General features: G+C 40.8%; 4 protein-coding genes, 1 long non-coding RNA gene and 2 other non-coding genes across 9 annotated transcripts; 4 read left to right on the top strand and 3 right to left on the bottom strand.

Annotated features, from left to right (window-relative positions):
* The first annotated feature begins 1,646 nt into the window (after positions 1 to 1,646).
* LOC142959441 (protein FAM98B) lies at positions 1,647 to 5,183 on the top strand. The gene is made up of 8 exons (XM_076100704.1): positions 1,647 to 1,798; positions 1,896 to 2,002; positions 2,884 to 3,009; positions 3,166 to 3,416; positions 3,506 to 3,586; positions 3,665 to 3,781; positions 4,492 to 4,638; positions 4,732 to 5,183. Exons 1-8 carry the CDS (start codon positions 1,755 to 1,757, stop codon positions 4,897 to 4,899), a joined length of 1,041 nt encoding a protein of 346 aa, XP_075956819.1. The 5' UTR covers positions 1,647 to 1,754; the 3' UTR covers positions 4,900 to 5,183.
* Positions 5,184 to 6,236: 1,053 nt separating this feature from the next.
* chchd2 (coiled-coil-helix-coiled-coil-helix domain containing 2) lies at positions 6,237 to 9,063 on the top strand. The gene is made up of 4 exons (XM_076100855.1): positions 6,237 to 6,400; positions 7,263 to 7,518; positions 8,011 to 8,215; positions 8,677 to 9,063. The coding sequence occupies exons 1-4, from the start codon at positions 6,351 to 6,353 to the stop codon at positions 8,685 to 8,687; spliced, it is 522 nt and encodes a 173-aa protein (XP_075956970.1). The 5' UTR covers positions 6,237 to 6,350; the 3' UTR covers positions 8,688 to 9,063.
* Positions 9,064 to 9,471: 408 nt separating this feature from the next.
* On the top strand, positions 9,472 to 16,127 carry LOC142959488 (phosphorylase b kinase gamma catalytic chain, skeletal muscle/heart isoform-like). Its single transcript, XM_076100771.1, has 10 exons — positions 9,472 to 9,733; positions 10,625 to 10,740; positions 11,537 to 11,715; positions 11,947 to 12,001; positions 12,085 to 12,150; positions 12,259 to 12,422; positions 13,717 to 13,807; positions 13,945 to 14,098; positions 14,214 to 14,339; positions 14,706 to 16,127. Exons 2-10 carry the CDS (start codon positions 10,658 to 10,660, stop codon positions 14,970 to 14,972), a joined length of 1,185 nt encoding a protein of 394 aa, XP_075956886.1. The 5' UTR covers positions 9,472 to 9,733; positions 10,625 to 10,657; the 3' UTR covers positions 14,973 to 16,127.
* Positions 15,909 to 18,004, bottom strand: LOC142959489 (uncharacterized). 2 transcript variants are annotated; one of them, XR_012956211.1, is made up of 6 exons: positions 17,811 to 18,004; positions 17,414 to 17,482; positions 16,954 to 17,014; positions 16,471 to 16,572; positions 16,120 to 16,172; positions 15,909 to 16,030 (listed from the first exon to the last, which is right to left on the bottom strand). It is a non-coding gene; the product is annotated as an uncharacterized LOC142959489 (long non-coding RNA). The 2 variants fall into 2 exon arrangements; XR_012956210.1 differs by having other exon boundaries at positions 16,120 to 16,572.
* On the bottom strand, positions 16,256 to 16,392 carry LOC142959699 (small nucleolar RNA SNORA15). Its single transcript, XR_012956239.1, has one exon. It is a non-coding gene; the product is annotated as a small nucleolar RNA SNORA15 (small nucleolar RNA).
* Positions 16,784 to 16,919, bottom strand: LOC142959698 (small nucleolar RNA SNORA15). Its single transcript, XR_012956238.1, has one exon. It is a non-coding gene; the product is annotated as a small nucleolar RNA SNORA15 (small nucleolar RNA).
* Positions 18,005 to 18,903: 899 nt separating the features above from the next.
* psph (phosphoserine phosphatase) lies at positions 18,904 to 22,244 on the top strand. Of its 2 annotated transcripts, none has more exons than XM_076100240.1 (6): positions 18,904 to 19,093; positions 19,610 to 19,753; positions 19,880 to 20,014; positions 21,159 to 21,304; positions 21,514 to 21,662; positions 21,741 to 22,244. In XM_076100240.1, the coding sequence occupies exons 2-6, from the start codon at positions 19,611 to 19,613 to the stop codon at positions 21,849 to 21,851; spliced, it is 684 nt and encodes a 227-aa protein (XP_075956355.1). In that variant the 5' UTR covers positions 18,904 to 19,093; position 19,610; the 3' UTR covers positions 21,852 to 22,244. The 2 variants fall into 2 exon arrangements, with proteins under 2 accessions (XP_075956355.1, XP_075956354.1); XM_076100239.1 differs by having other exon boundaries at positions 18,905 to 19,313.

Below are 22,244 nucleotides of genomic sequence, written 5' to 3'. Positions count from 1 at the left end.
CGAGGGGCGGCACAGTTTCTGTACATATGGCAGCAGGGGCCAGGCAAACGGAGGAGGCTCAATCTTGACGCACACCGCCACCGTGTCCATTGTTCCTTTTCAGTTTACAGGCTGCTGATGGAGGGGCTTGTTGCCGCGAGTGGGACACATGTGGTCAAGCTGTGCTCAATAGGGAGAGGAGACAACACAATCAGACAAAGCTAATGAAGCAGCACACGTGCTTGTGTGCCTGAGTGTGTGTGTGTGTGTGTGTGTGTACCGGCGTGTGTGCATGCGTGCGTGTCATATGTCAAGATCACCTCCAGTAAATAAGATCCCCATCATTACGTCCATCAATGACCAGAGGATGAAGGCTGATGTCATTACATCCATAGAGTGGGAGAAATAAATGAAGTTGGGTTTGTGTTTGGCTACTACTCATTTCATATATCCATATTTTTACAAGATGCACTAACAACGAGCAGTGGTTGAATTTTATCGAAACACAAAGTAAGACAGTATATAATGCTGCTGTAGCGAACAAATGTCCTCTTGCAGGATTAATAAAGTATCTATCTATCTATATTTTCATAATGTATCAAAGCAGAATAGCTCCTAATATATTGGATGATATTTTCACTGTAGCATTAACATGTTGGTTGAGGTGGAGCCAATAACAACTTTATCCAGTGCTTCATTGTGTCTTATGAGTTTTAACTAAAGCTCTCAAATAAATGAGGTGAAGTAAAAAGTACAATATTTCCTCTGAGATGTGGTGGCTTAGAAGTATTAAGTAGCATTGAATGGAAATACACAAGTAGTACAAGTACCTCAATATTGCACAGCAGTACTTGATTAAATTAGTGTTTGAAGGCCAGTTGTAACGCCAATGTGTTATTTTATCATTAGTTGTAGTAAATATACTCCAGCCCATCAGGGACCTCTAGTGGCTCCTGGTGGACAAAAATGTGAAACACAACCCTGATGGACGTGTTAGTAAAGTAAAGAAGCTGTGACGCATGTTATATCAGTATCACTTTTATTTTGTATTAATACAGTATATGAGGTAGTGTATTGTCAGACAAGAGGAGGCTGGAAAGTGTTCATCTTTAGAAAATAGTTAAAAACTTTTTTTTAATGTATTACTTGCAGTATCAGTGACAGCTTAAAAATAACTTCTCAAAATTATCTTAAAAAAAAGATTTTTATTAATAAGAGTACAGTGTTTTATTTCCAACATCTTTGATCTGTTTTTTTAATTATTGATTTTATCTTATGATATTGTTGAGTACTTTATTCCATTTTATTTTGTATTATTTTAAAGCCCTATGTAACCTTGTGCTGTATTAATAAAGCGTAATATGATGATTATTATTATAACTATTATGATCAGTAATATTGATGTTATTATTATCATCATCATCATTATTATTACTATTATTATTATTATTACAATTTTCCATTTTGTATTTTTCTACATAATGTTTTTGTTAGTTGCTTATAATGTTATTGAAATTATTCGTTTTACTTTATTCCACATATTTTGTTATATCTTTTTTTGTAATTTACTTGTACTTGTTGCATGAATTCTTATTTTTATTGACATATTATAGAAGCACTACATACTCCGGCCAGCAGGTGGCGATATGTGACCTTTCATTAAAAAAATGTAAAAAGAGGAAGCACAATTTATAAACACGCTTGAACATTCACGAGTTGGGAAGAGCTGCCTTACTGTAACAGATTTACATCAATTGTTTCTCATTATAGTGACAATGGACAGGAGCGCAGGGACAGTTTCATCTATTAAAGCTTTAAGGTGAGTAACTGCTTCCTTGTTTGCTGCGTAGTCTCCTAACTTACCTTCGTGCGTAGCAACCAGATCATTTCACCTGTCGTCTCTACTTCCTGCTCAGGTACCCGGGCAGCTCCTGCCTCGCGCGGTGTACCTGTGATGAGCTTCCCTGTCCGCTGCTCACCTGGCTGAGCACAGAGCTGACGACTCTCTGTCCGGAGCTACAAGGTTTGAGTTATAACCCTCTGTCTGTGGTGTCACTCAGGCATTTTAAGTCGTCAGGTGGTGTGTCTTCTGAGTAGAATAAAATCCACATCTGGTTAGTTTTTAATAAACTGCCTGACTATGACCTGAGGTCTTTCACAACTTTGTCCAACTTTGTCCAACTTTGTCCAAAACAAGCTTTGTATCCGTTACAGTGAGTGTGTAGAGGGTAGTGATTTTGTATTTCTTCTTCTTCTATTGTTAAGATAGAATAAGTTAAATATGTATTCATCCTGAATGAATACAAGTTTTTGTGTGTCAAGATGCTTAATATAAAAATATATTTATTTATATAAATATTTACCATGTGTTCATGGTAAAATGAAGAAATCTGACAGCTTGACCAATTAAGGATTTTTTTTATGCCGATATCAATATTTGTAAATTCAAAAATTCTGATAATGAGATATTGATAGTATTTTTTGTTGCTGCTGTTTTACAGAAACACATAACATACACATTTTTAACAACATTTTTACAAGGATGCCTAAATGGTGTACCCAATATCAAATTTTATAGTTTACAATTAAACTTGTCGGTGAGTCCTCGTGGAGGAGTGATGACGCTTTTTGAAACTACCTCAAACAAATATTTGGCATTTCTGTACTTTATCTTTACATATTGGCCAACATGTACTTTACATCAACACCAAAACATCTAAAATAGGCCCATACAATAGGCCCATACATCACTCTACCTCTAATAGAAAATATTACTGTACTGCACAGAATGGTTGTTGTGTTTTGTTAATGGTATTCTTCTGTACTTGTTGCTGCATTCATCTCAATATAAAGCGCTTGTTATAATGTGCTGTATATAAATAAAATGTATTTGTCTTTTTTTAGACTCGAGCAGGACCGGCGACGTCTTGCTGGGGGGGGAGTTGAGAACTTTACTCTCAAACATGTTGTCTCCCCTCACTGTGCTGACATCAGAGGTGCTGGGGCCGTCAATCCTCAACAAAGTCACTGGTGAGAGACAACAGGAGTCTTGTGGGTTACGTTGTAGAGTTGTGTGTTTAAGGTTATATCGGATGATTGCAGTGCCCATGGATTTGTGCATTTCCTGTCCCAACATTTTTGAATGAAGGGTGCTATCTTCTTAGACTGACTGTTCAATCCTTTTAGAGTTCCTTGTATCAGAATTGCAAGCGGCTCAAATAATGAAGCGTAAGGAGTTGCATCCTGAGGAGAAAACAACCGGAGACGAGTCTGAAAAAGAGCAGCGAGTTAAAGATGACAGCCGTGAACTCACTGAGGAAGATGAAGACGACGATGACAAAGACAGAAGGAAGATGGAGACGCAGGCAGAATGGATATTACTGCTGCGCGCCCTCGACATGGACGCCTCCTTGCAATTTACCGACGTGTCGAGTGAGGTAAGTTTGCAGTAAGAGAGACTGAGATGTGTAGAAGTCACGACTACTGAGAAGCACTGAATGCTTTTTATAATGTTTTATTTATGCAGGTGGATTCGAGGCTCGCTCGTCTACCGTGTGGAGCGATGACAAACCCGCTTCTTAACACCAGCCTCAGCTCAGAGCAGTGGGTATGTTGCCAGGTTTACCAGATCATTACACATCATATGTGACTCCAACGTGAGCATTTCAACCTTTCTGTTTCTCAGGCGCAAGTTAAAAAGATCAATCAAGTTCTGTCAGAGGACTATCGCTGTCGGCGACAAATGATGATCAAACGCTTTCAGGTTACACTCGAGTCCTTTGCATGGGGAGAGAAACAAAAGGTAGGCCTCTTACATCACTTCATCTGTTCACAACTCAGTTATTTTAAGAGCAGTCGTAGCAAAGTGGATCATTTGTTTGTTGGGTTTTATTCAGAGTCGTCTGCCCTCACGATGCATGAATCTGTTTTGGCTATAAAATTGAACGAAATAGCAAAATTGTATCCAAGTTAAGAAGGTGAAATGTTTAGCGTGTTAGCATGCTAACATGTGCTAATTGACACCAAACACAAAATACAGCTGAGGCTGATGGGAATGTCATTAGTTTTGCAGATATTTAGTCACAAACAATTGAAGAAATTGACCGTGGTGGTGGCGCTAGTTGAATAGTTAAGCAATCAACAAAGTTATTACAATTCATCCTGAGGGGGACATGAATGTCTGTACCTAATTGCATGACAATCCCTCCAAAAGTTGCTGAGACATTTCACTCAAAACCACACATCCAATGTAAGTGGCACTACAGTAAAAGCCGGCAGGATCACCGGAGTCATCAGGCTTCATCAACTGAAGAACATCAATGTCTGCACAATCTGCTCTGTAGGTTAAAAAAAACAATGTCTCTGATATTTCAGTCTGGATCAAAGCGCTGGACCGACCAACGTTATGTAGATAGAGACATCAGTTGACTAATCCTCTAATCATCTCAGATCTTGTTGAAATGTATCTCAACAAACATACCAGTTAAATCAGTTTTTTTTTTTTATTTACAGGAGCGCAGTGAAGCTCTGTCCTCGGTGCCTCCTCTTTCTTCTCTCTCCGGCTCCTCCCGAGTCTCCTTGTCTCTCCTGATCGCCGCCAGAGAGGATAAGTTCCTCATCGAGCCGATCAAGGCTGGAACAAGCACCCCCGTCTACAAGGTACACAGATAGAAAACTGTTCCTGTGATTCTGAATGAAGACATCGTAAGTGTAAAGTACAGATGGCCTCTAATTCCTCTTTGTTCTCACTAGATATTGATGGGCAGCGTACCAGACAGAGGAGGACGACCAGGAGAAATTGAGCCTCCTATGCCAGCGTGGACAGATCGAAGAGCGAAAGGAAACAAATCGGGACGAGGAGGTGGACAACATCCACGACAGAGATTCTCAGATAAAAAGAAGAAAGGGAAACAAGAGTAACATGTCTTTCTCTTTCTGCTTAGTTTGAGAAATAAGTGATCATTTTTCTTTATTAAAATCCTTGTTATGAAATAAAAATGGTTGTGGAATGCTACATATGATATGATTTTATAGTTCTAAAGCTGTGCAACATTCTTAGTTATAGTACATATGCATACCTGTCTGTGTACTTTTCTAATATAGCTTCTCATTGCTATGGTGTACTGGTATATTATCGGATATTTTTGTTGAGAAAATTAATACTTACTTAAATGTTTTTGTAAAGAATAAACCTAGTAAACAAATGTATTGTTGTTTTGTGTTATGTAATGTGCCATGTTGGTAATGCTGTTATGCTTATGACACTCTAGCAATATTGTTTTACTGTTTAATTACCATTTAATATTTAGGCTGTAGCTCTCGTTTTTAGCAAGAAAACATTACACTGATGTAAATGATATTCTCTTATATTAACTGTTTTTGCAAGACACCAGAGAAACTCATTGGTTTAGCTATATTTAGTTATGTTTAGCTGAATCTGCCTCCACAATATTCTTTCAGGAAATTGGGGAACTAAAGCACATCTTTTGAGTCAGTCTGATACAAAGTACATCTGTCCTATGGACATAAGGGCATTACAACATTGCAGTATAAGAATGTTGAACATCATTATGTGTTGGAAGCAGAGTATTTCTGGTCCATTTGCCCAAATAGGACACATGCACATTATGATCTTATTATTTTTTTATCCCAGTGTCTTGAAATTGGCCACCTGTGCCCTCAGCTTAGCCCTGATAGTCAAACTGAATTGCTATTTTGGTTTACTTTGTTATAGGAAATGCTGAAAAACTGTTTCTGCAAGAATTAGGTATAAAACCAGGCAACCTCCCTAAACAATAATTAAGTGACAAGGCATGCTTGTAATGAATGATTTGAAGTTTATAGGAGGCATCTGAAACACAGTGTGAGCTCCATATTTTTCAAAAACAGATATAATACTCAATATAATTTAAATAAATATGGAGCAGCCTACGGTTTACATTTCTTAAAAACATTTCATAACTAGCCTATTAAACGAAACAAATAATTGGAAGGTGGGCACACCAGTTAAAAATACATAAATTATATATACATATTGAATACATAGTTATGAAAATCTTCTTTAGGGTAAAGGAAATTAAGTTATTCCAATCAATAAATTACGAAATACATATGCATAGGTGTTACGTCCAAGTCTGTTGCCACGTAGAGTGTCTCCCTCATGTTAAAATGACAGTGCCCCCCTCGGTGGTTAGAGTTCAGGTTAGGGGGGAATCATTGTTCGAACACAATACCGGAAGTTATCCGAGAGACAAATGATGTAACACACAGAAAGTTCCGGACTAGCGAACCTAAAGGTCGACATAAGGTAGCCTGCAGAACTGCGTTTTTATCAGCCAGAAAACTCACAAATATTACCAAGAATTAATAAAATGCCGAGAGGAAGCAGAAGCAGAACAACCAGGATGGCCCCTCCAGCCAGGTAACATTTAATAAACGTTTTTAAAACACTTTATTTAGGATGTTGTGCCGGCTGATGTAAGCTAGATTCTAACAAGTTTAGCTAGCTAGCCTAACAGTTCATGTTAGCTAGTGCTGCTCGGGGACATTATCTATTAGATTAGTAGCTAGGACTAACTTAGAATGATTATTTTTGAACGTCTTAATGTCTTTTTGTACCAGCAAAGTGATGATCGCTCAGAAGTCATTAAGTAATGAAGGTTACAATGTGTAATCTACGTCATGGTCTTTTAATGTTGCCTGTTATGTGACATCACAACGTCACAATTAAACATGTTTTAAACTGTGTGGATTTACATCAAACCATAGGCAGCTAGGATCAGTTTCCCTTTTGACCAGAATACAAATTCAGACTTTTTCTGAGACTTTATTTTTTACTTAAATAATTTGTCCTTATATCCCCATCACTTATACTAACTAAATAAGAATGTGCGTGATTTTTTTCATTATGTTACCCACATCTAACGTTAGTTTAGTAAAATAATGTCATAATTTCATTAAAGCTTTCGGACTCTAGATACTAAGCCTCTATTGCCAAACTGTCCCGAGGAAACCTATCGATAACCTCAAGTGACACCATATGCTAGTACCACATACAGTTTTCACTCTGACTTGTTACAGCACTGATATTTATCACTTCTTTCTATCACTCTGTTGCACACTTTAAATAGCTTTTGCACTGTAATAGTCTTTTTTTTCTCGAGAGTTGATGTTTTCTTGTAATTAGCATTATTAAAAACTAATTTAAACTAATTTCAAACCGCCACTTGCAGGTTGTGCCAGCTGTTAACAGTCCTGTATTTCAAATTATTTTCTCTTTCCAGCCGGGCCCCACCACCACGACCTATGGCCAGGGCTGCACCCCCTCCCTCCTATGCCCCGGCTCCAATGCATGCCCCTCCATCTGCTGTGGGTGCTCCAGCCGCAGCGCCCAAGCAGCCTGGTATGTTTGCCCAAATGGCGACTACAGCCACTGGAGTGGCAGTGGGCTCGGCGGTGGGACACACCCTCGGCCACGCCATGACTGGAGGCTTCGGTGGAGGAAACTCAGAGCCGGCCAAGCCCGACGTCACATACCAGGTAAATAAACTGTGGACTGAAATAGCCTCAGGACAGATTAGTGTCTGATGTGTCTGACCCGTGGAAAAGGAGGCAAAGTAATGATCACTACCAAAAGATTTAAATCCGGTAATTGGGGATTACGGATTACTGTGAACCATCTACATAATCATACTATTACCTTTACCTGGGTATATCCACAGGTATTAATGTACATGTGTGCCGACTGACTCCAGTGTGCTCCCACTTTTAATTTAAAACATCAAGGGAAACATGTGAAACGCATTTATCTTTGCACGTGAGACGTTTTGACACTTGCATAACATATCACCATGTTAGTCATTGCAACATTTTATGGATGAATGTGTTATTTTACTGGTTGCACTGGCAAGACGATATCACTTTTATCACTGTTTTAGGTTTGAAACAAATGACAGAAAAATCAAAAACTCAAAATACCCATGCCGACTATAGATGTATGAAGGATCCCATCATCTGCCTCGTGTCTTTCAGGAGCAGCAGCAGCCCATGTACCAGGAGCAGCCACAGTCCATGTACCAGCAGCAGCCTCAGTCCATGTACCAGCAGCAGCCCCCTCAAGGGCAACAGGCCTGCTCCTATGAGCTCAAACAGTTCATCGAGTGTGCCCAGAACCAGAGCGACTACAAGCTCTGCGAGGGCTTCAGTGAGGTGCTGAAACAGTGCAAGTTCTCTAATGGTGAGTACAAAGAGGACTTGTAATACATTAGATGACACGTGGGTTCATAGCTTGTTAATAAGTGGTTATGGCAGTCAAAGAGTGCAGTCTTGCACCACTAATGTAATAATAGAGTTATCATTTTTATTTCACTGTTTTGAAAGACTCAGTCTTGTATTTTAACTGATCCATTGTCTCTACAGTCTTGTTGTTCTTTTTACACTTGATTTAAAACGGCCAAATACGGAGGTCTTTGCATGAGCACTTAGTCATTCAGACGTCACAGCCAAATGACTTTGCATTATGTCGTCATGGGTCTTATGTAATTTGTTGCAATACACAGTGTGGCCATAAGGAGGCGTAGGTTTAAAGGCTTTCTGAGTGTATTATATAACTAGCTTTTTTCCCTTGTACTATAGGATTTTAAAAAAATGATTAGAAGTATGAAAAGTTGTCTAATTAATCTTTTCTTTTCTCCACAGGTCTATCATGAGACTGAGACAAAGCCCTGGAGAGTGAAGAGCACACACAAACTGTAATGAGCCACCACGCTGGATGAATACTAGGAGTGTTTTAAGAGATCAATAAACGTGCTTTATTTTGACAGCTGATCATCATTAGACTGCATCATTGTGTTCATTCTCAGGACAGTGCTGCAGAGTTTGTAATAATAGTCGTATAAATAATGTTTATATGTTTTGCTGCATTTTGATTTGAGTTGTTGTCATCAGTGGTTTCCATTATCTTCAGTGCTTTTAATTTATATCGATGAACTGCACTTGTTTTTCCATCCTCTGGCTCATCGATGTCTGCGGTTTATTTGCAACATGTTTAGATTAACAAATAATAAAGCACTTCAAACATAAAAACCAGTGTGAGGTGTTATGATCTATTTCACTGCCTGTTAGATGTTACTGGACTTTCAAAGAAAAGTTGCTATTTTTACATCTACTTCCTTTTAATTCGATGCCACAGGGGCCCAGCACCTGTCCAGTCACTCCGGTCTGAATGCACACACGAGTTTAATGTTCTGTGGAGAGAGTGCTGCTGGCGATGTAGGACATCTATCTCTCTCTCTCTCCCCCTCTCTCTATCTCCCTCCATCTCTCTCCCTCCCTCTATCTCTCTCCCCCTCTCTCTATCCCCCTCCCTCTATCTCTCTCCCTCTCTCTCTTTCCCTCCCTCTCTCTCTCTCCCTCCCTCTCTCTCTCCCTCCCTCTATCCCTCTCTCTCTCTCTCCTTCCCTCTCTCTCTCTCTCTGAATGACTCGAGGAGAGTGCAGGAGCTACAGGGTGTTACTTCATGGATCTGGTTTTCGTGCACACACGCGTTCAGAGTGTGCTGCTGCGGAAGCATCTGTTTATTTTTGGCGTCTGACATTAAAGCTTCACCCTTTTGCGATGGCGGCCGCCCCGCGGAGCCGGGACAGCACCGGGGTTTGACCGGAGACTCTTTGTCCGTCCTCTGACGCTTAATGAACACACCGAGTGATTGTGATGGATAAACCGTAATAACGGGGACTGACCGACACGGGACAAGGTGAGTGACCGAGCGCTTTTGTCATTCTTCTTCTTAAATGCGTTAAAGCTTATTACTGGAGCCCGCAAAAGGTCAAATAGTGACAGAGGACGAGAGGGTTCTCGCGCTGTGGCACATGGCTTTATTAGTCTAAACCACGTGATGTGTCGGCAATGACATTAAGTCTAGATCCAAGACCGTTAATTCGCTTATTATCTGTGACAATCAACACGAGTGAGACGGAGCTTAAACACACAACTGTAATATTACAAAGAAAACAGTGGAAGAGGTCGTACCATTCATACCAATGGAGTCTAGGTAACACAATTCATTCAGTATACATTTTGAAACTCTTTCGTTATAAGAAAAGAGTGAAATGTGCATTAAATAAATCACAGTATACTGCAGGAAAGCCCAGGTGCTCCTCAGTCACGTATCTGTATGTATCTCAATACGCCTGAGAGTTCCATTGAATCTATTAAAATTAATTTCGACTGCATTGCATGTGTTTATTGTTGATATGGACTCGTTGCTTTGCAGATTAGGATGTTACCAACCATATGATCGGTTTATAAAACGTGATGTATTTTTATATATTTAATTTTTTTCCTGTTTATTTGTAAATTCTGTGTATGTACGTGGAGAGCAACGAAAAACCGGAGTCAAATTCCTTGTATGCGTAGGCATACATGGCCAATAAAGCTGATTCTGATGTATTGTTGCAGTTAATCTGCGATAAGTGATTATTTTCATGAGAAGAGCCGAAGAGCTCGTTTGACATTTCTGCATAACGTGTGACTGAAATAAATCCAATCAGCAATGATAATCAATTCAAATAACAATACAGGGCTCCTCCTGATGTACTTTAAATAGTGTGTTGTGTCCATTGAAAGTACAAACTGTTTCTGTCAGCGACCAGCTGTGAGCTGTGAGAGGAGAGCCATCATGACCAAAGACGAGGAGGTCCCAGACTGGGTGGGAGCCCAGCAGTTCTATGACAAGTACGAGACCAAGGAGATCCTGGGAAGGTATGTTCATAAAGACTTTAATTAGCCCGGAGCAGAGGAGAAGCAAAGTACAGTAATCCTTTAAAGTCAACATGCTGTGAACAACTGGCCCACAGTTATCTTTGGCACACATGTTTTAATTCAAAATACTTTCCAGTTTTCTAGAATTCTTTTCTAAAAACAGCTCAACTTGTTAGTATTGTTTATCTGATTGAGACACTGATGTGGAAACGAGCCGAATGGTTTCCCAGGAGTTTCCTAGAAGTCCCCCTGAGAAATGTCAGCAGTGCCAGAGCTTTCTTCCTCATCGTCATTCACCACCATCTGTCAGACGGTGCTGTTACATAACACACACAGTGTTCTGGGAGGCCGCTTTCTGTTTTGGACAACGGTCTTAGTGTCGAGAGCTGCCCCGGATTGGACGGCACCCTGTCGGATGACGTCATTTCACTTCCTTTCTAAACATGCAGGTCGCGAGGCCACCAGATTCGAACACTGTGTTCAGCTGCTCGAGTACTCTTCACGTGGCTCAGTGAGCTTCACAAACAGAGGATGGAGAGTCACTTTAGTTCCCTCTAAATGGACTTCATAAATAGAAATTACAATGAGGAGATTAGTCTTTGACTTTATGCTCATCACATCAAGATGAGGCACATCTTCCACAGGTAACGGAGTAGTATATAGGATAAATATGGAAAAACACATCCAAATATTTTCCTCACACACACGTCTTTGAGTCCAGCTGTTCAAACACAACCCTCTGATGAAATAAATGACCTGACAGAGCTGTAGATGTCAAGTGCTTTCTCTTCCTCAGGGGAGTGAGCAGCGTGGTGCGTCGCTGCATCAACAAAAGGACGTCTCAGGAGTTTGCGGTGAAGATCATCGACATCACCCCCTCGGACAAGACGACCCCGGAGGAGATCGAGGAGATCAGGGAGGCGACTGTGAAGGAGATCGACATCCTGAGGAAGGTCTGCGGACAGGACAACATCAGTAAGCTTTGAATTCAAACTGTGTGCATCAGCAGCTTTATTTAAACGTGAATCTACGATAAAAGTCTCAGAAAGCCAAAAGAGCTTCGTCTGGCCTTTGTCTCACGAACCTGCTCAAGAGGTCACTTGTGGTCGGTGTTGGCCTTGGCCCTCGCCTATCAGGTGTCCTCTTAGTTGTGTCCGTCTTCATTAAATACCGAGTGTACCTCAAATGTCTCTGTCTCCTCTCCAGTACAGCTCAAAGACTGCTATGAGTCCCACGCCTTCTTCTTCCTGGTTTTTGACCTGTAAGTGTCAAGTTTTCGACGACTGAGTTAAAGCAGAAATTCAAGCAAGCGGCTGTTCAAATGTTTTGTTTTCTTTCCCGCAGGATGAAGAGAGGGGAACTTTTTGACTACCTCACAGAGAAAGTTACTCTGAGTGAGAAGGAAACCCGGTCAGTGAGAGTGTTCTATCACTATTGGGCCTATCTACTAAGACGAAAGCGATGAATTGTCCTAATATTCTTAAAAGACCTTTCGAGTTTGGTGTTTGTTGGTTTTAGGAACATCATGCGTGCTCTGCTGAAGGTGGTCCAGATTCTCCACGGCCAGAACATCGTCCACCGGGACCTGAAGCCTGAGAACATCCTTTTAGACGACCAGATGAACATCAAACTCACCGACTTTGGCTTCGCTGTGCAAATCCAGCCGGGACAGAGGCTCAAAGGTCGGTGAAAGCTTGACATGGAAACCAACCAGCAAACATTATTTACATTATCTGAAAGAAAAGCGCTCACACTGACGTATTCAGAGCAGAAAGTCCCATCAGCTGCAGATATATTTGTTTCTATGTTTAAAACCTTCAGTGCTGTAACAGCAGCTGCTGGTGGTCGGCTGAGAATCTAGGTCTGGTTGCACGACATGCTCCGGTCTCCCTTAGCTGCTCTTACAAAGGTTAAGATGCAACAGGACACTCAGATGTACTTGCTGTATACTAGGAGCACACACTGACCTTTCAAATAAGATTCAGAGAGCATCAGATCATTATTGGCAGCTGGGAACTGGCAAGTCCAATGTCTCATGGAACTGTGCATGCCCGTATCATTTTGTTTAGTTGGTAAATATGATCAGCTTGGATTACCTCCATTAGGCTGTAGATCTATTTCAGAAAATCTACAGTAACCATGTAACACATGATCTGAAAGTGGCCTTCAAAATATACATCTGAATGCAAACTGTGGTGAATAATTTCAAAATGTTCTCAGATGTAGGTAAATGGTGTTATGCATATTGATGTTCTACTTGGAGCCACTTGTTGAAAGTAATTACAAGTACTCCAGTTACTGTATTTGTGGGTTAGATAGTTAAATAGTCATAATGTGATATCATAATTGTCTTAACTCCTTTTGCTTGGATAGGAAATACAGAAAAGCCTACATTTATGCTTTTATGGCTCAGGAGTTTGCTTCACACACATTAGATGATCTCTGAGAAACTATTTTGTGAAAATAGTTCCTAATTTTAAATGCATTGCTGTTTTGGAGAGGAATTGGCTGCAAATGTTGTTGTTTTTCCTGTTTTCCGTCTTGCAAAGCACTTCAAGTCACGGTCAGGAGAGGTGCCATTAGCCTGCTACTTTAACTACTCTTCAATAGAAGAACTAATGTACTTTTGTTTAATTAGTTTCCAAAAGGTAGTTCCATAGTACTGCTACTGGAGTATTGGTATGACGGCTGTGGCTCAGGGTTTAGAGTGAGTCATCCTTTAATCACAAGGTGGGCGGTTTGGTCCTCGGCTCCTCCTGTCCGCATGTGGAAGTCTTCATAGGGATGGGTTAAAGGTCAAAGTTCATGTATGTATGTGACGATTGAAGTAAAGTTACATTTTTGGGGAAATTCTCGTACTCCTTCCACCAATATCCATCAGATTGACATGAAATCTCTTTTTGTGGTGAAACAGTTTTTCAAGTTTTGTCAATGTGGGTTTTATATTGAACAAGTTTGATGCGTCCTGTGATGCAGAGGTGTGCGGGACTCCTGGTTACCTCGCTCCTGAGATCATCGAGTGCTCCATGGACGGAGGGCACGCAGGATACGGTACCGCTGTGGACATGTGAGTGGGCAGAGACAAAAAAAATCACATGACACAGCAGAAAGTTATCAGATGTATAAACTAAACAATATAAGCAACAAAGCTGTTGTATTAACAAATGACTAAATGATGATTTTTCTCCTGGTTTACGCCTGCAGATGGAGTTCAGGGGTGATCATGTACACGCTACTCGCAGGCTCTCCGCCCTTCTGGCACAGGAAACAGATGATGATGCTGCGTATGATCTTGTGTGGGACCTACGACTTCTCGTCTCCAGAGTGGGAGGACCGCTCAGACACCGTTAAAGATTTGGTAAGCTCCTGCTGGTTTGACAAAGTACTGATATCTCTTATGACAGTTATATGAAGCTGCTACACGGTTTTAATTACAGAAGAATTAAATAAAACCCTCTGTGCGGTTTCCTCAGATCACCCGGATGCTGGTGGTGGACCCAAAGCAGCGATACACAGCTACAGAAGTCCTCAACCACTCGTTCTTTTCTCAGTATGTGGTGAATGAAGTGCGGAAGTTCACTCCATACAGGCGATTCAAGGTGAGACGTAAAAGACTTTTACTCAAATTCTCAATTCAATTCCCGAACACACCAGCAAGGATAGCTTTCAAACTGTCATTCCACACAATGATTGGAAACTTTGATTAAAATATATACGAAAAGGAAGTGTTCACTTTGATCTCAATCTAATTCCAAATTGGCCTCGGGTCACTTTTCATTACAGAGTTAACTTTAAATTTCTTTCAAAGATTATTTTACAATGTATTGGTTCATGAAAACACCTGTGTGGGTGAAGGATGGGTGTGTATGGGGTCTTGTACCAAAACGTTAAGGTGAGGGGCAAGTACACTTTCCCCACATTTAATATACCCTTAGTGCTCGAGTGAACTTTCCTCCCTCTTTCAGGTCATTTGCATGACCGTTCTCGCAACGATGCGAATCTACTGCAACTACCGGCGTGCCAAGCCCGTCACCAAGGAGGTGATCAAGAGTGACCCGTACGCCATCAAGCCCATCCGCAAGCTCATCGACGCGTGTGCATTCAAGATCTACGGCCACTGGGTCAAGAAGGGACAGACTCAGAACAGAGCAGCACTTTTCGAGAACACTCCCAAGGCCATCCTGCTGTCGATGGCTGCCGAGGCCGACGAGCCGGTCCACATCATCTGGTAATGAGCACGCGTTCCTCGGGATGGGAGTGATGCTCTATACTCGGCTTCTGTTGTATAAAGGAAGTGAACTACTGCCAGACCAGGTTAACTTAAGTTTGTCTTAAATGTGGAGAGCCTGTTGTGCTCATGAATTTTAACATGCAGCATTGTTGGATTGATTTGCCTAAAGAACTGCCAAGTGTGGCAAACAAAACATCTGCAACATCACCACTGTTCACTTGTTTTCTGTCCTAAATGTAGATTGAAGTAACAGATTTAGTGGTAAAATGGCAGATTAGAGTGAATGTCCTATGAACCCATTCTGAAATGTTTTGACTGAAAATGGACATTCTTTGATGTCTGGAATAGATTGGTTCTTTGAATACTATGCATAAATCTCAATTTTCAAACATGGACAGTAGTGTTTCACATTATCTTTTACTGTATAGTTCATTAATCCCGTAAGGGGGAATTTTTTCGCTACAGCAGCATTTGTTTGAGTTTGTTTAAGGTTAGAATATGGATTACATTTTTTAATTATCGCATTCATAAAATCACTTGGACAAGAATGATGCCAACTCTTCTCAATCTGTCATTGTCAGGACTGACAGCCAAAGCAAACCTTGTGGAAATAATATTTAACAGATTTGAATATGAAGCAGTGAACCTGCGTACTTGAAATGGCATGTACTGTATAACTATTTGATTACGCAGGATGAACCGCACTGAATTACTTTACTGTGATGTTAACAGCTTCAAGGGACGGTTTAATTATTAGCACTTTAAAAAGAATGCTATGGATTTATTTATTAAAATATGCATTTAATTTAAAACCCCAAGTGTTGTTATTGTAAAGTGTCAGACTTTTTGTGGTGCTTATGAAATTTAAGATATCTGGAGTCTGTTTTTTTGTACAACAACTTTAAGCCGAATATAGAAAGCTAATACACAAGACCAGTTTTGAACACATTTACAAGTTTATTACAAAAGAAGAGTGGGGTACAGCTTTAAAGTACAAACAACCATCCGAGGGCAGGTGGAGCTAGTTTTCAGCACAAGACACTGCTTTCCCTCGTGGAGCTGCGGGTTGAAAAAAAAGAATTTAGAGTTAAAATAAAATCACAGCGAGGGTTGATAGGTATTTGGATATTTCATCGTCATGTTCTTACCGTGAACAAAAGGAGTCGACTACTTTTCTCCTGTTCCTCTTCAGAAGTAGCTACTGCAGAATTTAGAAAATAAAGATGAATACGAAAAACAAGCCCTGAATGGTGGTCGAGCAGCGTCTTCATTTTCTAAGTGTATTATTGTACTCATTCCTGGACAGTTGGATGAGGCCGAGGGAAGCACTCACCCAGTCATTATGCAGAAATGAGACTAGGCTTTTGCATGGTGTCTGGCTGTATCCACCACAGACAAGCTGGAACAGAATTCGTCCATGCCTCAGTGGTGACTTAATCACCGCTAGGAATACTAATTATGCTGCATGTCGGTGCATAACAGTGTGCGTGCAAACATACCATCCTCGGGCCTTTCAGTTGTAGCAACAACCATGCTTCTTTAGTGATCAGTACCAAGCGTGCATTACTGCACTTCTCCGCAAATACATATTCTGACGAATGCTGGAACAAAAAAAAGTATAATAGAGGCTATGAGATGAATTTGTCTGACATGTTATTGAGCTTGTGTATTCTCACACAAGCAAGACATTGTAAGATGGTAATGCTTTTGGTAAAATATCTAAATGAAGGGCTGTATGAGTGATCAATAATAAATAGTTGCAGCCTTGTAAGAATCATATTCAAAAGAATCGCATATCGAAGATAACCACGTTTCTGTATTCACTCTGACGTAAGAATGAGGCACATAATTAGCACTCATTCTGTTGAGTCAGTGTGTGAAAACAATACTTTGGCATGGTGTCTGGCTGCATTTACTACTTCAAGAGTAAAACAGAATTTGGCCATGCATTCAAATACACATTACTGTGAAGTATGAGTTACCTCTCCGCGTTTCCACTCTTGGCCACATATGGATCAATAATCCCATCTTCAGACACGGCATCTGTAGGAGAGATCATTTCTGAGAGTCAACACCTCTACTAGGTCATTGGGGCTGATAAGTGCTTGTTTTTCATATGCGTTGAGCAATTTCTCCTTTACCAACGTTGAACATTCATAACATGTGTGCTCCATATTCTATGATTGATGCCCAGATAGAAAGACATATTCACTTAAATTACCTTCTGAAAATATAAGTGCCTTCCATTAGGTGTACCAGTGGGCCTACCTGCACAATAGCAGGGCCTCCCCTAAGTGGAACACTGCCATCACGAATGTCATTGAATACATCTGTGTTGTTCCTACTGTGACATGTCAAAATGTCTGCATTGTGTCTATTGGCACACATTCCCAGTGTTTAATCCTTATCTTCCAGTACAATGATGAACGTATATCTCCTCACCTCTGCCACGTGGTGTGTTTCAGGCTGGGAGCTCCTCCATGATGAGTCGGGTCATTTCCGCCAACGTTCCTGTGCAGTTATCACAAACTAGTTAACATAATTAGCATAATTCATACACACACCAAAGTAGGTTATCTTAATTTACTACTCAAGTTGAAAGTCTAGTAACACAACTTTACTCTCTAGGCCCCATCTTTGGTAATACAAGTAATTATCTATGCGAATAACTATTAGTTTCGTCACGTTATAACGAAAAGTATATTTACTATCTGACTAATCAACCGTTTTCCTTCAGACATCCACGCTCACCACCACGTGCACCACGTGCTTTCCACGTCCACATGCAAAACCATTATAACAAAATGCATTCAGACTGATTCTTGCTAGCTAGGATTACCTGTAGCGTGACAGAGTTGTGGGCTCAACTTTGTACTTCTGTTCCCGTTAAAACCTGGTTCCGTTTCAGTGCCAACCTGGACGACGGAGAGCGACATTTTATATATTTACGAGGGCCTATTTGCTGCTGGCCGCTGACTTCACTGTGGACCAGCCTGATAGCGTCGTCCACTAAGTAGCACAACGCTTCCTCGTTTTCTTCTTCTATGGTTGTTAATAGCGGTCGGCATCCAAAATGTTGCTTTGCCGCCACCTACTGGATTTAATCTCAAATATCTGCTTACTAAATACAATACTAAATATATTATTGTATATTCCTGCTAGTTGATTAGCCTCCCTGTCAATGTGAGCTATCATATAAATAACCTTGATAACAATTCCCAGTTTTTGATACAGTGTCAAACTGAACATACAGTACTTCCTCCAGCTTATTACAGCTACTATCAAGTACTAAGTATTTGAATACTACAATATTCTTTTGGATGCATCTGTATTTGAGTATGATTGTTTTAGGATTGGGCTGTACTGTATTTCCTTGATACTTCACGTGATTGACTCCGTCATTGCTGCTTGGTTGTGACATTTTATTTAAATAAAATGAGCTTGGCAAAGAAATAAACAAATTACATGGGTGGCTGTTGGCTCCATTTGCTTTAAACATGGGCAAGAAAGAATTACTAAATTTTCAGAGGGTATGCAGTTATTATTATTTTCTCTAAACTGACATTTTGCCAGTAAATATGTCATTTTAATGTATGTACGTAAAGCAAGTAAAGTGTTGTACAGTGACATTGTTGCAGTAATGGTTCTCCTAAGTGGGTATAGCCTACTGTAGCCTATAATATTAGAATTTTGACCAAAAATAACACAACATAAAATAATTTTGTATCCATACTCTAACTACATATGGACTTCTAGGACTGCATGTAGACAAAGATTAGTCAAAGTAATGGAAGTGTAGCCCCAAGAAATCATGTAGCCGTTGGTGCTGTAGTGTGACCGTGCCTAACCAATTGGCAGAGGGCTGGTGGGCGGTACCTCACCGGCTTCTCTCTGGTTGGTCCAGAGTTCAGCAGCTCTCTTTCTCGTCGTTGAAGCTGCAGTCCGTAGCTGCCGTTAGTGCCTTACCAACACTCTTACCACCAGCAGGCACCACACCACAAATGTAACCATTTTTTCGAAGACATTAGCGTGGCGTGGCAGCCTGAGTTGTTTACGGTCGACAGTTGAACGGCGGGTGTGTGTGAAGCGCTCTTATCAAGCAAAGTGGACTGCGACAGACAGGTAAGGTCAACTCCACATCCTCTCTGAGCTACCGGCTATTCGTAGCGTAAAGACGTGACGTACTTTCATTCCAAAAGGAGCACTGGCTGCTCGTTTGACCAAGTTTAATCGTCTTGACGTTTATATTTTGTTTTTTTTTGGTCTCGCCTGCCTGAGGTCCTCTGCAGTGTGCGTCGGGGTGACGCAATCCGTGCAGAGGATGTCCATCGCAGCCCCTCTGGTTTGTTTAGGCTGTTTTATGTAACGCTTCTTTCTTTTATTTTTTTTTCTCGCATACCACCGAACCGGGACACGTGTTTAATTTGAGATCCGTCGATGCAGAAATGTTTGCACATATTTCAGTCAAAGGATGCATTTGCTGCTTCACTGGACAGAAGACAAACCACTGCACACATGGCTTAGTTTAAATTAAATCATGCAGCTGCTGGGGAAAATCCCAGACATCACGTTTAACCAACCAATTCAGCGTTATACGTCCTTTTAGTGTTTTTATATTGTGTACTTTTCTTTTTCCAGCATGATGCCAACTCTTTTCCAGACAAAGGAAGTGTTCCGGAGAGCAGAAGCTGTCTGTTTTGATGTGGACAGCACAGTCATCAAAGAAGAAGGCATAGATGAACTTGCCAAATTTTGTGGTGTGGGGGATGCAGTCACTGAAATGTATGCATATAAATGTTGTCAACATCACCATTGACATGCACTGAAAAGTACAACCATATTTTGATGTTATCTCTGGATTTGTTGTTGAAATATTATGCAAACGTGTTGCTGTTTTTCACAATTCAGGACTCGGAACGCTATGTGTGGCTCAGTGACATTTAAAACAGCCCTGACTGAGCGTCTTTCCATCATCCGATGTTCCAGGGAACAAGTGAACAAACTGATCACGGATCACCCACCTCAGCTGACTCCAGGTATCAGGTGAGTGTGTGATGATGTCATTCAGTGGACCTGGAGTTACACCCAGTACAGAAATGTCGTTGTGCACGGGAGTACTTTTAACCAACCATTTATGGTAAACAACCCTCTGGCTATAATGCTACAGTGCTTTATGACTGTAGCCATTTAGCACAGAGAATGAAAAATATACTCTTTTAGGAAAACTCAAATATTATATCTTATCTATATCTTATTTGTATCTCTGGTGTTTATAAAAGAAAAACGCAGGCTTCAAACCTTCCAACACAGAATGGTCATCCAGAGTCAGGATGGGTTGTATTTATAGACGGTTAAGTGGAAGTCTTCTTTATTAGATACTATTATCACCAGAGGTCCCGCGATACGATATTATCACGATACTTGGGTCACGATACGACATTATCACGATACTGCGATATTCTGAGTATTGCGATAACATAGGCCTATATTGCGATTTATTACTTTTTTCAACTTCAAATTATGTCCCCAAAGGAAAACTGTGTCAACATGTTTTATCTAATAAGATAAAGTTTTCAGTCTGTTCATCTCACTTCAATCATTTTTATTGCAGCAAAATAGGATTGTCAAGCAGACAGACTGACCAACAATGTCATAAATGTTGCATGAACCTGACAAACTGAACTGTTTGTATTACTACAAAGATTACTACAGTCTTGCCGACTTTCTCGCTAAATCTGGCGACTTTCCAAACCCTCATGGCGACTTATTTTGTCAAACGCTACTAGTGACAAATCTAGCGACTTGTTCTGGTGTTGTTGGAGACTTTCCTGGTGTTTTGACTCTGACGTGAAAGCACGTACGTTCTGCACTGTCGTGAACGAGCAGCGGGTGCTGCCGTGAGCCCCTCCGCCGCCCAAAAGCAGACACAGGCGGGTCCTCTCACAGAAGCCTCGCGCAGCAGAGAGGCGACGCAGTCTCGGCGTATTCTCTGCAGTTAGTGTATTTACAGGTGTTGGCTTCATTTTTACACGAAAACAAATAATAACCGTAGCTGTGTTTCAGCTGCAGGACAGCAGTGAAGGCCCAGGTATAAAATGCACGGTCCGCCACTGCCCACTATACAAAAATGTAAGTGAAAACTTTATCAAAATTGAATGTCGATAAATGGCCGTTCCTTTTCATCCAGGGAGCTTGTGGACCGTCTGCACCAGCGAAACATAAAGGTGTTCCTCATCTCCGGCGGTTTCAGCTGCATCGTTGAACACGTGGCCACTCAGCTAGATATTCCCCTGCATCATGTTTACGCCAACCGGCTCAAGTTCTACTTCAATGGTAAGAGCTCGAGGTGACTTTTTGCTTTTTTTTTTTTTTTTAAACAAGAGTGGAAAATTGTGAGTGTCTGTCTTGAAGAATAAGTGTATGAAAAAAGCCCCGAGTGGATTGACGCGGCTTGAATCTTTTTAGCTGATATCAAAAGATGCTTAGCTTTGTTCAAAACCGTCCCTTAGATCTCTCTGATCTCCAATCTGTTTGTTATCCAGGAGAGTATGCTGGTTTTGACGAGAGCCAGCCCACAGCCGAGACTGGTGGAAAAGGAAAAGTCATCAATATGTTAAAGGAGCAATACGGCTTCAAGACTGTGGTGATGATTGGAGATGGATCGACTGATCTAGAGGCATGCCCTCCTGCTGTAAGTGTACACACTGCTTAAAACTCTCTCTGTCTTGGTGCTCCGGTGTGATTACAGTGTCGTCTCTTACGTCCTCAGAGTGCTTTCATTGGATTCGGTGGGAACGTCATCAGGCATCAGATTAAGGAAAAGTCTTCGTGGTACGTGACAAGTTTTGGGGAGCTGCTAAAGGAACTGGAAATGATTTAAAGAAGCTACAAGAGTACCGTTACTAATTTTTAACATTTTATATATTGCATCTATGGTTGTGCCTCTGTTTATTTGGTTCCTGCACATTTTCCTTCTACTCAATAGATTTTTATTATGAACGAAAATGTTTACATTAGCGAGACCAATGTTACTCTATTTACTTTTGTACTAGAAGACACTAAAATAGTAACACTGTTCATGTGGAGGTTTAGAAGATTTGAGTATTTTTGCACATTGTGTAGTCAAAGCCTTTACGTAAGCTAATACAACTCATGCGTATTGTTACGCAATGAGCAATAGAAAAGTTTTATTTCTATATGTAACCAGAGATGTCAATGACTTAAGTCATGTAAAGAATATCTGCATTAAACATGAGAACATGCCGTCAAAGAA

The sequence above is a fragment of the Anarhichas minor genome, unplaced genomic scaffold, assembly GCF_050575085.1.
Source record: "Anarhichas minor isolate MPS153535 unplaced genomic scaffold, ASM5057508v1 ptg000026l, whole genome shotgun sequence".
NCBI lineage: Eukaryota > Metazoa > Chordata > Actinopteri > Perciformes > Anarhichadidae > Anarhichas > Anarhichas minor.
Note: the sequence above shows the minus strand (reverse complement) of the source record. Positions and strands in the feature narration are given on the sequence as shown.